Source organism: Rhinolophus sinicus, linkage group LG13 (assembly GCF_036562045.2).
Source record: "Rhinolophus sinicus isolate RSC01 linkage group LG13, ASM3656204v1, whole genome shotgun sequence".
NCBI classification, from domain to species: Eukaryota; Metazoa; Chordata; class Mammalia; order Chiroptera; family Rhinolophidae; genus Rhinolophus; species Rhinolophus sinicus.
Window position 1 is genome coordinate 12,956,314 of NC_133762.1, and position 12,697 is coordinate 12,969,010.

Sequence of the window (12,697 nt, forward strand, 5' to 3'; positions counted from 1 at the left end):
GTAATGTTGTAACTGGAAGACTGCATAAAATTCTGGATTCCCAATTTCTCTTCATTGAGATCATACGACACTGAACGCATATTCTTGCATGGCAAAAATGCATGGAGCTGAGAAGTGGCTCCCCCCTTAGACAGGGCTTGGGATCTCCTGTTTGCCCAAGTCCTCATTGTACCCTATTATTCCTCCACTATGGCCTGAGGTCAGCTGCCATTTATCGTCTCATTCCTGATCCCTGTACTCATTTTCCCGTAACTTGAGTTAGAGACCTTTAGACTGTAGTCACTCACTTTACTGGCATTTCCTTCAATGTCTATATGAAATGAGATCCCATCCTCACTAATTTCTCCTAATAGTCAATACAATCCCAAACAAAATCCCAGCAGGCCTTTTTATAGAAATTCACAAGATAATTCTAAAATTTATGGATGTGCAAACAGCCTAGAATGTGCGAACAACCTAGAATAGCCAAAACAATTTTTAAAAAGACCAAGGTCATAAGACTTAAGTTACCTCATTTCAAGACTTACTATAAAGCTACAGTAATCCATGCAGTGTGCTATTGTTAAAAAGAGAGATGTATAAATCAACAGAACAGAAGAGAGAGTCCCAAAATAGACCTGCGCATAGATGGCCAATTGATTTTTAACAAAGTGTCATAGCAATTCAATGGGAAAAAAAAGTGTTTTCAACAAATGCTTCTCCTACAATTAGGTATGTTTATTTAAAAAAAAAAAAAAAAAAAAAGCAGTTGAGTATATAGACATTCAGTGTGACAGCCCGATTCAAACCCCAGCTCTACCGCTTACCAGCCATGCAACCTTACCTCTCAAGCCTCAACTGGCTCATCTGCAAAATGAGGGACATTCTGGAAACAGACTCCTAGGGTCATTGTGAGAACTAAATGAGATAATGAATGTAAATGGATCACTACAGTGCCTGGAAAAGAGATAACATTCAATCCTTAGCCTAAACCTAGTCTTTCTAGTCTCCTCTCTCCCTCTCTCAGAGGCCTCGCTACTCCGTAACATACCTAATGTTTGTTTTAATCTAAAAATAATGTTTTTTTCCAAATAGTCAAGCCAAATTAACGGTCCAGGTTGATGTGCTGAGTTTATCCTGTGGTTTCCCAACACTACAAGTTGTCCTTCAAAGCCGAACTTCTTGAACAAGTTCCCAACCCTGTCTCCATTTCCTCTCATTCATTACTCAATGCCTCACAACCTCCCTTCCAGCCAGCACCCTGGAACGCAGTGGCTCTCAGCAAGGTTACCAATGGTCTCCACGTGACTAGACCAAAGGACGTGTCCTTATTGTGTCAGACCAAGTCAGGAGCCCTGGGCTCTGCTGGTCGACATTCCCTCCTCTTACCAATAATCCTGGCTTTTCTCCTAACTGTCCGGTGGCTGGTGCCTCCTCTCCCTCCCCTATGCACAGTGGAGCACCATGGGGTTCTCCTAGATCTTCTCTGCGGCTCACTCCGTAGCAGGGTCACAAACTCAAATGCCTACAGGTGCCAAGTATGGAAGCTAACTAAGTGAAGCCGGCTGGAATCACTCTGAGGAACACCACAGGGAGTGGTGGGGACTGTGGCAAACCAAAGAACACATACATGCGCTATCTAATGGTGGCAGCCACTATTTAGCTCCAGGTCATTGCTGTCGTGCAGAAATGTAGGGTGAGTGTTGTTAGATAATCTCAATTTTCAAAAGAAGCCAGAGTCCAGATTTTAATGTAAAATCCCCAAATTCATTGTTGGCCCTAATTTTTTAAAAACACACATTTGGAGGCCCCAAATTAAAAATCTGTCAGAGGGCCAAATTAGAATATAGATCACCAATTGGCAAGGTCTGTCCCAGAAATTCCTCCTAGGCAGCTGAATCTATCCTGCAGCTACACACCAAGGATTCCCAAATGTATGTCACGAGTCTATAGCTTAGACTTCCCTCCTGAGTGCCAGCACCACAAAAACAACTGCCTGCTGAACCGTCTCTACTTACATGCCTCACAGGCACCTCAAAGTCAGCATCTCTTGACATTGCCCCCACCTTGCTTCTGCCTGTGCTCCCTCTCTTAACGGAGGACACCCTGAAATGGCTCAGTCTGAAAGCATCCTCGAGTCCTCCTTCCCCCTCAGCTCCCTTATCCATTCACTAAGTCTGGTCCTTTCCACCTAAGGATCAGTCTGTCCACCTCTGTGCCTCCCTGTTGCTACCAACCGAGTCAATGCCGACTCGCCACATCTCCTAGAATAGCCTTACACCATCCAAACGATTTCTCGGCCACCCCCTCCTCTGTGCTGTCTGCCACTCTGGCACCACAGGCATTCTTTTAAAATGCAAAGTTCTCATGGTTCAAGCCACTGTCCTTAGCATCAAGTCCCAAATCCTGTCTCTACAATCTGATCCCTGTGGAGGCCTAATCTCAAAGCACCCCCTTCACCCTTCTCGTCCCCTTGCTTGAACCTGTTCCCTGTGCCTGCAACACTCTCGTTCCCTCACCACACAAGCAGATACCTTCAAATGCCTTCCCTACTCCCACTAACCCTTTCGGCCACTAGAGGTTAGGACTCCCTGTCATACACTCCAAAAGCTCCACCTGCTTTCCCTGTTGTAATACTCATCAAAATGAATCCTTACTTGTAAAATGAATGGTCTTTCTCATTAAATCCTAAAATTCATGAAGAGACTGTGTTTTGCTTACTCACTAACTGTACCCCGAGTGCTCATCCTAACCCCTGGCACACACTAGGGACTCAATAAAAATGTTTAATAAATAAGATCTTTGAAGTGAGACACCATCCCTGTGCACACATCCCATTTACCACAGTGAGCACCCCAGTACTGACAAATTAATGAACGAACAAAGGAACAGCCTCTTTCCAGGCACACCTGCCTCCATTTTTCCCTCTCCTTACCATCGCTGGGACCACCTCCCAGCATTCTCTTCTCAAAATTTTCCCACTGCTTCCTGATACAGCTGAACCCTAAAGCTAGATGAAAAATTCTCCATAATCTAGTACATCCCACCTACTAGGATTTAACTTCAACTCTTGAAGAATTGATTATGTAGCAAAGAACTTGAAGCCCAGCACAGGCTCGGAGAGGAAAGAGTACCTAAGTTGATTAGCGCTATCTGCCATGGGACGGTAACGAAAAGTCAGTATATCTGCCATCCAGTTACCAATACAAAACTAGACGGATTCTTCTCCATCTGGAATCCTTGGACCATTGGAAGTTCACAGACATATCCTTGGGGACTAAGAGTTCTCTAGAAGAAGTACTCAGTTTTGTGATTCATTATGAAAATAACCCTTAAAATGTTTAAATAAGCAAATATTACTAGGCAAATTCTGTGTTTTTTGTCTTTATATTGATGAACACAGTTACTTTACTTGCAATTGGTAGAGGAGAAAAGAACACAAAAAACAAAATCAACATGTAAATGATGCTCTGTACCAGTAAAGGGTAAAGTGATATCATAATTTTGTAGTAATTAGAATAGAGAGAAGTGGTGGCTGAAATGAGTTATCATATAGGGCCCAGTTGATCAGGCTTGCTAAACTCAAGAGAATCTGAGCTATAGGGGTTAGCACCATATTTACATTAAGAGCTGCATTTCAGTTCAGCAAAATAGCATTTGTCCCGTAAATTAATGGTGTTAATTTGAATTTACTGCATTTTTAACTTTGAATGTATCTGTACATGTGCTTTAGATAATGGTTATATCGCAACTATAAGCAAAAGACACTATCGGCAAATCTGTTTGAACATATTTGAGTAACATGAAATCAAACTCGTTTAAGTGAACGCTGAGGATCTGTGAACAATTTTTGTCTTTAAGAGACTGAGCAACTCTAAATATAGACACAGAGTGGCCGTATTTGTACATAGACAATGTATGTATCTAATAACCCAGGCCCAGCATTAATCCCCAGCTTTCACCCAGCCATTCTCCTCAATATGCTCTGAGCTTGGCACGCTCATCCCTAAATCGAACCAAGGTCACACGTAAATGTCTGTGGACACCAGGTGGGCAATAAATGAGTGAAGGTAGTCAGGGTACGAGAAAAAATTTTTCTTGAAATCCTCAGTCTTCTTTAGCTATAAAATTTTTTTCTCAGAGTGACAGGTATGTAAGTATAACAGTATTTCATTTACCCCTTAACTTCACTAAAAAAAAAACAAAAAACTAAAAAAAATCATCAGAAATATGACAAATGGCAAGTGACACCTAGCTCAATGTGGGGATCATGACGGTGTGGTGTGGACTGTGGCCAACGAGAGAATTCCTGCTCCATTTGAGGGGGTAACATCACCCAGCTCCAGCCAATGGCGCATATGGGAATTCAGGATAAGTACTATCAAGTGTGTGTGTGTGTGTGATATTATATACAGAAATATTTATATAATAAATAAATGTTGGTTTCATGTGAAAATCTCCCAATCAAAAAATTCTGGGAACAGATTCAAGAAGTTTTCCCAAACACTGTGCTGACCGAAAACTAAGGTGTCTGCGGCGGGGTGAGCGGAGACCGCCAGTTTGCGACTCTGCACTCAGCGCTCCTTCCCGCCGCCCCCGGCCCAGCCTCTGCGCATCCTCCCCCATCCTCCCGATGGTCCTTCAAGGTCAGCATGAGGCTCCTCCAGGCCTGCCCGCTCCTCAGCAGTCCCGCGGACACTGCAGCTGGCTCTCCATCCTCCACGGCCTCACGCAAGTGACCCAACCCCGCCCGGAGTTCGTCCCGCTCGCGCCTTCCTGCTGGACCCTCCTCCGTCACCAGCAACGCTGTGCACCTGGCCCATCCTCGCGAAATACCCGAAGCGGAACCCAGTAAACCGGCGGATACAGCACCTCCGAGGAGTCAAAGTAGGAAAGGCTCGCGTCCAACTTCGAGTCCCCTCACGGTACCGAGACCCCAGCAGGCGGGCGCCGGCCCAGAGCGCCCCTTTGGGGAGGGTGGGACCCTCGGGCCGCGGCCCTGGCGCCCAGCGGTCCCGAAGGGCTCACTGGGGGTGGACGTTCAGAGCGGTGAGGAGCCTCTCAGCCCGCCGCGGAGCAGCGAGTGATTTCCTCCCGGGCTCCCGGTCACCCTCCCCCTCAGACTTCCCTCACTCCGCCGCCCGCCTGGCCGCCCGTCACCGCGACCTCCCATCTCCACGACGCGCGGGTGCTGGAAGGCGGGGAAGTGAGTGCCGAGGCCGCGGCCGGCCGACCCCGCTCCGGGGCACCGCCCCGGCCCGTCCCGCAGCTGCCTCAGGCCCGCGACCTCTCACCCGCCGCGTGGGGCCCGCCCGCAGCTGTGGCCGCCCCCGCCCGCGCGGGCCCGGGCCCTTACCCGCGACAGGGTGAGGTCGGTCATGAGCTGCTCGAAGGCCCGCGTCTCCTCGGCCTGCCGCTGCGTGTGCAGCGCGATCTTCTCACTGAACTTCCGCGGGTTGGCGCTGCCCGAGCCCGGCGAGGCGGCCATAGCGCGGCCCAGCGCTGGCGGAGGGGAGACCGCGGGCGCGGGGCCTGCAGTTCGGCCCACCCGTCCGTCCGTCAGTCCGCAGGCCGCCCAAGCCTCCGCCCGAGGCCCTTCCTCCCGCGCGACCCAGGAGAGGAGCCGCCACGGCCCCACAGCCAGCGAGCGGCCGGGAGCGCGCGAGATCCGCCCCCGCGCTGGCCCCGCCCTCGGCCCCGCCCACCGCACCGCCCGCCTGCCCCCGCCCGCCGTCCCGTCCCCCGCACAGCTGGCTGACCCAGGGCTTCCCTGGGCTCCGGTCCCCGCAGCGCGCAGATCCAGAGGAAAGCCCGGGCAGTAAAGCAAACGGATCTAGGGAGGAGCTAAGCTACCATTTGACTAAAACGGTCCAATTTGGGGATAGCCTGGCTTTTGGAGTCACGTTACAATTTTAGAACAGCGTTTTAGCACCCTTCTGCCCCCCCAGTTATGATGGTTTACTTAAGAGGGTGAAAACTGGGGACCTCAGCTCGCCCTTAGTTCCCACATTGTGGGCTTAACGTCCGCTCTCTGGCCCTCCGGTCCTCCAGCTCCCAGCCTGTTCCCTCCTTCCATTCATCTGCTCAGGCCCACCCAAGACAAAGTTACTCAATTGGATCTTTTCAAACCATCTTCTGATTTGCACCAACATGAGACACCATCCCCGCCCTGGTGCAACCTCTTTGCTCCTCAGCAAAGGCCCCTTTTCCAGGTTCTTTCCAAGTCTCCCCTTAGCCTCTGCAAACTCCAGCTCCAGCCAGGAGTCAACCTCACCTTTCAGAAGCAGCCCATCAGCCTCCACGGCCCTCCTCCTTCTTGCAGTCCAGGAGCCACTCTCAGGTATAAATGCTATGTGCATAAAGATGTCCTGGGCAGCTGAGGGTGAGTCTGTTTTGCCAATCAGGCAATATCAGAGACATGCTGAAGAGTGTGGAAAATAATATTAACAACTCACGCCCTCCACCATCAAGATGAAAGATATCAAAGCATTTTGCTTCACTTACATAGTGTTTATTAAAGAAAGACAAAATTAGACATAGCTAAAGCCCCACCCTTATTCCTTCTTCCTCCTCCCTAGAGTCACTGAGCTCAAGGTGGCACATATCATTCTCGTTCATGTTTTTATACTTTTATTACATCTGATCTATGGATCTACCACTGCATATGGAATACCAAATTTTGTTTTTAAATCTTACAAAAATGACATCATGCTGAATAATCTTTTGCAACTTTTTTCATTTACCATTATATTTTTGGGATTCATTTGTGTTGATTCATTTGTTTTAACTGCTGTGTAGTATTTCATTATGCTTTTCATGTCTCATGCATAGCATCTAGCTGATTTTCAAAGGAAATTTCATATGAGGATATATCTCTATTACCTAGAGTTCAACTTGTTTTATTAATTACAATTGGATTTATTTCTTCTGTTTTATTTTGTACTATTTACCATGCTTTTTCTTTGAATTTTTTTCTGCTTTCCTGTTATATTGTCTGGGTTCTGTTTCAGAGAACAGAATTCATTCTACCTAGTTTAAGTACAAAAGGATTATTACGAGATATAAAATGGCTTAAGGGCTTGTGTGGGGGCTAAAGAAGCAGACTCTCAGTTGAATGTTCAGGAATAACTTTGAGAGTCAGGCTACCAAAGGAGCCACTGCCTCTTGTAAAATCTGGAAGCCACCTATTGAATTGGAAAGCTGTCACTACACTTACCAGGTCCTGAACCGTATAGCTATTGTCATGATAAGAGCCACTGCAGAATAAAATCAGACACCTCCCCTACAGTCCTCGCCAACAGAAACAGTACACACACAGGCTCTGCTTTACTTCCACCTTACAAATCCAATTAGAGAGAAAATTTGATTGGAAGAGCCAAAATTGCATCCAGCATCCTAGCTGCAATAACACCTAGGAAATATGGTCACAGGCTTTGGGCTTCTGACATAAAGGACAGTGGAATGGGTATTCAGCTAAATCCACCATATCCAGCCACCAATTCACCAGTGCAGGGGTCTATCATATGTGCATTCTATTGCATTGAATGACTGTGTGTGTTTTTTAATTTCCATATTTCCCTTATTGATTTGGAAGATATTCATTCCATTTCTTTTCTTATGACAGTTAATCTAATCATTCTAACTTAATTTTTAAGTCAAATATGTGTGAATTGTTTTAAAATAGTTTCACAAAGTCTTGTAATTTAAAAAATTCCCAATTTCCACTGTAAGTTTATCCTGCTGATTTGTGGTTTTTTCTTTAATTTTAGATATTAACTATTCATTTTGTTATGGAAAGGGATGCTTTGGCTGTTTTGTGTCCCCATCAAAAATATGATTTTCCTGTAATGGCTGTATGCGATGTCAGAGGAGGGGTAGACATCGCATACAGATGGGGAAGAGGGCTTATCACTTTGTGAGGGGTATAAATGATAAATGTCTATTACATTGTTTTGTACACCTGAAACTAATAAAAAAGAAAAAAAATGATTTTCCCTGCTCCCATTCTTTCAATGTAGTTATATGATAATTTTTGGTATATTAAGTGTTTACATATAGTTCCATTTCAGCACGATTTTTTTTTTTTTGGAGTTAAAAATTGCCTGTCCTTTATTTGCTTAGATTTCTCTCAACCCATTATAAATTTTTTCCCAAACTTTCTGATTTATAATGTTTGTATTTTTAGCCCTGTCCCTCACCTCTTCTGGTGCCTTCTTTCTGAGGTTCTCTGAAAGAACGGTGAAAGACATAAGTGAATCTGAATGGTGGGTTTGGGAGCAACTTCTCTCCTAGAGCACTTTCCTTCTTGCTCCATCCTGGACTGGTTGTTCTGCAGGCCTACTGTGCTGCAGTGGCGCTGGCTCTCCCCTAGCGATCATTCTGAGGGGTCCCTCATCTCCTGTGTTCTGACCTTTGCTTCCTGCATCCCACCTGTCCTCTTGCTTTGTGTACTCCTTCAATTTAGTGAAGTACATTCTCCAAGTTTCCTGAGGGGAAAAAAAGAGTACATAAGAAATCAAATCCTTGAGACTGTGTGTGCATGCTTCTACTTTACCCTCAGACTTGACTGATAGTTTGGCTGAGAATAATCAGTCTTTTTCCTCGGAACTCCTTTTCACTGGGATCTGTGCATCACTTCACTGCTTTCTCACTTCCAGTGCTGCTGTTGTGAAGGCCACTCCCATTGTTTCCCTTTCCTTTGAAGGTGACCTGGTTTTTTGAGAGCTGTCATTTATTTTTGTTTTCTTTCCCCCATTCTCTGAAGGCTTAGTGTTCTGATGTTATGACGATGCGCCTTGGTGTGGAGCTTTAGTTGTTCATTGCACTGAGCAATGTGTATATACGTGGAAACTGGACACTCATATCCATCAGTTCTGGGAAATTGTCTTATTTTTTAATCTTTTTTGTTTTTCTTTATTTCTGGAAATTTTGTTAGTCAATGGGTCTTCTAGATTGCTCTTCTAAGGTTCGTTATATTTTCTCTATTTTCTATTGCTTTATCTTTTGTTGCTGTTCTGTTTCCTGATAAATTTTCTCAATTTTATCCTCCAACCCATCTGTTAAACTTTTTTTCTGCTATTATATTTTAAATGCTCTTTCCTGATTTCCAAATATGTTTTTTTTAAATAGCATCCTGTACTCATTTCATGGATGTGCTATTTATTATAGGTTATTTCTATTTTTACATTTTCGTCTACTCCTTAAACTGTCTGTGTTTTATGTGAGTTGTTCATTTTGATGTCTCTGTCTAGAAGCTTTCCTCAAACTTCTGCTGATCCTTGACTCGCCATTCATAATTAAGACATACATACCAAGTATGTATAGACTCCTTGTTTCTGGACATAAAATGCTTTAAAATATATTGTTTATATATTTTGTAGCAGAGATTGCTAGTTGTCTCCCAATATTCATTCTGTTTTCCTTCCTTTAATAAGAAACACTGAGCTTTCGCTGGGTGCATCAAACTTGTTAACTTTGCCAGTGGTAGATGTCACCATTTTAGGTTGGGATTTCACCCTACTTACAAGCTAGTACATTAACCTGCTGCTGTTTTATGGATGCTGGCAGGAGGCATGAGATTCCTGGGTTGGAGACCCCACACAGCGTGCAGCACGAGCATCATTTCTGCGTCAATTCCCCTTACCCAGAGTCCCACAGGCGTGATGCAGAAAGGCCCACATGGATGCCTACACATGCAGTGGGAGAGAAACAAACCTACTCTGTCTCAAAAGAAGGCATGACCTTATTCCTCAAAGTTGCTTGCTGCAAACACAACCCTGAGAAATGGCCCAGTAGAGAATGATCATAGCTTTACATTTGTGGCATAACCAACCAGAATGTCCAAGAATGCTCAGGGCCCAGAGATGTCCTCTCCCAACACACCGGAGGGTACATTCTTTTGAGGGTCCTGGCTTGGGCTCCAGGCTGAACTCTGGCTCATGTAAGATCTCCTTTTACCAAAGTGGGCATTGAGAACTGAAACTGTCACAGCCAAGAGGATCTAAGGTGACATGATGACTAAATGTAATGTGGTATCCTGGAACAGAAAAAGGACAATAGATAAAATCCCCAGGAAATCTGAATAAAGTATGGATTTGAGTTAATTAAAAATATTTTTTTGATGCCCTTGGATTACTGGGGTTAGTGGGATAGATAACCACATTTACTATCTGATTTTTAGTCACTTGAGGATTCTTTTTGTGAGCTCAACGAAGCCTCACATTTGTTTTATCTAGCATTTCAAGGTGTTTGATTTAAGTTTTCTACCTACCTTTGTCTACGACTTTGTGGGAAACCAGGTGCTTGTTTAAAATTTATATTCCTGGAGCCCATCCCCAAAAAGTATGATTTATGCAAATTGGGCTGGGGCCCAGGATTCTGCCTTTATAACAAATGATTCTGATGTAGGTGGTCTATGGGTCAAACCTTAAGAAATGCTGCCATTAAGAATAGAATCACAGAATGGGTCAATTAATTAATACGGCTTGTACTTTTCAAATTGTAAATATTCAACCTGGTATGGCAACTCTTCTACTGCAGAGACCAGAAAGGCAGAGGCCACTTCCTGGCCTCTCTCACAGAGGAGGTTGGCAACATGACCAGTTTAGTTACTGACACATAAAGGAAAGGCAAATTTGTTTAAACCACCAGAAGTTGGTTTTCCATTTCTTGCAGCCAAAATCATCCCTGATGTACTTAAGATCCTCATTTCTTTTTGAAGTCTTTTTGTTTTATATAATCTCAGACTTACACAAAAGTTGCAATAATGTGAGGTAAATCCCATATACTTTTTACCCAGATTCCCCAAATGTTAAGATTTTACTTCATTTGCTCTATCGTTTTTATGTGTTTATTTTTTCTAAACAATTTGAGAATAAGTCGATATGATACCCCTTCCTCCTCAATACTTGTGTTTATTTCATAAAAACAAGGATATTCTCTTACATAACCATAGTACAAAGATCAAAATCAGGAAATCAACTTTGATATAGTACTATTATCTAATCTACAGATGTTATTAAAAATTTTACCAACTGTCCCAATAATATTCTTTATGGTAAACCTGTGATCACTCACTATATTCAGTTGTCATACCTCCTTAGTATCTTTTAATCGGGAACAGTTCAATTTTTATTTGTCTTTCATGGCTAAAAATTTTTGAAGGGACAGACCAGTTATTTTGTAGAATGTTCCTTATCTAGAGTTTGTCTTGCATGTTCTCGTTCCTGCATTTTGGGCAGGAATGGCACAGGAGCAATGTTGTATTCTTCTCAGTTTATCAACCAGGAGGCACATGATGTCCCATTGCTGACATTAAGCTTAGATCGTTTGGTGAAGGTAATGTCTCTCAGGTTTCTCTGCTATAAAGTTCCTGTTTTTTCCCCTTGTAATCAATAAGACTCTTGGAGATACTTTGAGACTATATAAATATCTTGTTACTTAACAAACTAGCACCCACTAGTTCCAGCATCCATCGATGATATCAGGGTGGGATCATGAATTCTTATTTTATCCAGTAAATTATAATCCATTACTGTTATTTTCATACTTAAATAATCCCAGATTTGACCTTAAAGCTGATTTCTGTGTCCTTTTAACATGCTCTTTTTTTTTTTCTCTCTCTCTCTCTGGGCACAAGAGGATCTAGGCTCATCTTGTACTTTTTCTGTCCTGCCCCAGAAATCGGCCAGTTCTCCAAGCAATCCAGGTTTCTTTTCATGGAAAGGAGTGTCTAAGCACTGGTTCTCTTTATTTTGGGAAGCTAGTTGTTTCTGAGTTGGCTGTTCATGAGAGGAGTTACCTTTAATTCCTATCACATCATCCTTTCTGTTTCTTTTCAACCCCTACCCCACATTTTTCCTCCACCATTGAAATCTCTGTGCCTCTGTCCCTATAGGAATTTGGAATGTGTTTGCCCAGGGACAAAGTGGCTATGAGCAAGTACTATAAGTTTATGTGTTTATCAATTCTTACATATTCATATCAGTTATTTTCTAGACCAGTAGAGGCAAAACAGGGAATATCTGCCTTTTTTTTTGTTTGTTTCCTAAGTAATATTCACTATTCGTTTGGTGCAAAAGCAATTGCAGTTTAAAAGGTTAAAAGTTGCAAAAACCACAATTACTTTTGCACCAACCTAATAGTTACTAAAAGCTTCACGTCAGGTTCTATTCTAGCCTTTCTCCCGCCTTTCGGAGTGTGTCCCGTGGAACATGCATTTCATAGATGACTAACAGGAGTTTCCTGAGAAGAGGGATGGGCTAGCAGTCAAACACATTTGGGGAAAGCTAGGTAACAGAGTTAAGCAGGTTTCTTGACTGTGGAAAGTTTTTTTAATATGCTTATGTGTGTCATGACTTGCAAATAGAATGATGGAATACAGTCCTTCCCAAACTTTCTTGATCACAGAACCCTCCCAAGGAGCACTTGCTGGCCCACTACTCCCCCAACACCCAGTAAATCAACTCTACTTCCTAATAAATATCTCTAGCATACATCCCCCCACCCCCAGGCTAAGAACTACTATCCACTCAAACCACCAAACCTCTAATTGAGATCTTAATTGGTTCACTTGTGCATCAGGGTCCCAGCAGGAAACAGATGGCACACTCAAACTGGTAATTTGAGGAAAGGTTAGTAAAGAGACAGAACAGGATTTGGAGATAATGCAGGACCCTCGGGGCTAGTTATGGCAGGGACATTGGCACTCTGGGCCTGG

At 43.8% G+C, this 12,697-nt stretch overlaps 1 protein-coding gene across 2 annotated transcripts in view; it reads right to left on the bottom strand.

Annotated features, from left to right (window-relative positions):
• Positions 1-5,680, bottom strand: part of CRTC3 (CREB regulated transcription coactivator 3) — a 78,510-nt gene extending 72,830 nt beyond the window's left edge. Inside the window, exon 1 of one of the 2 annotated variants that reach the window (XM_074318253.1) lies at positions 5,336-5,680. In XM_074318253.1, the coding sequence (XP_074174354.1) occupies positions 5,336-5,467 (132 nt within the window). In that variant the 5' untranslated portion in view covers positions 5,468-5,680. The remainder of the gene's footprint in view (positions 1-5,335) is intronic. The other variant, XM_019716109.2, reaches the window with a different exon arrangement.
• Between the last annotated feature and the right edge of the window lie 7,017 nt (positions 5,681-12,697).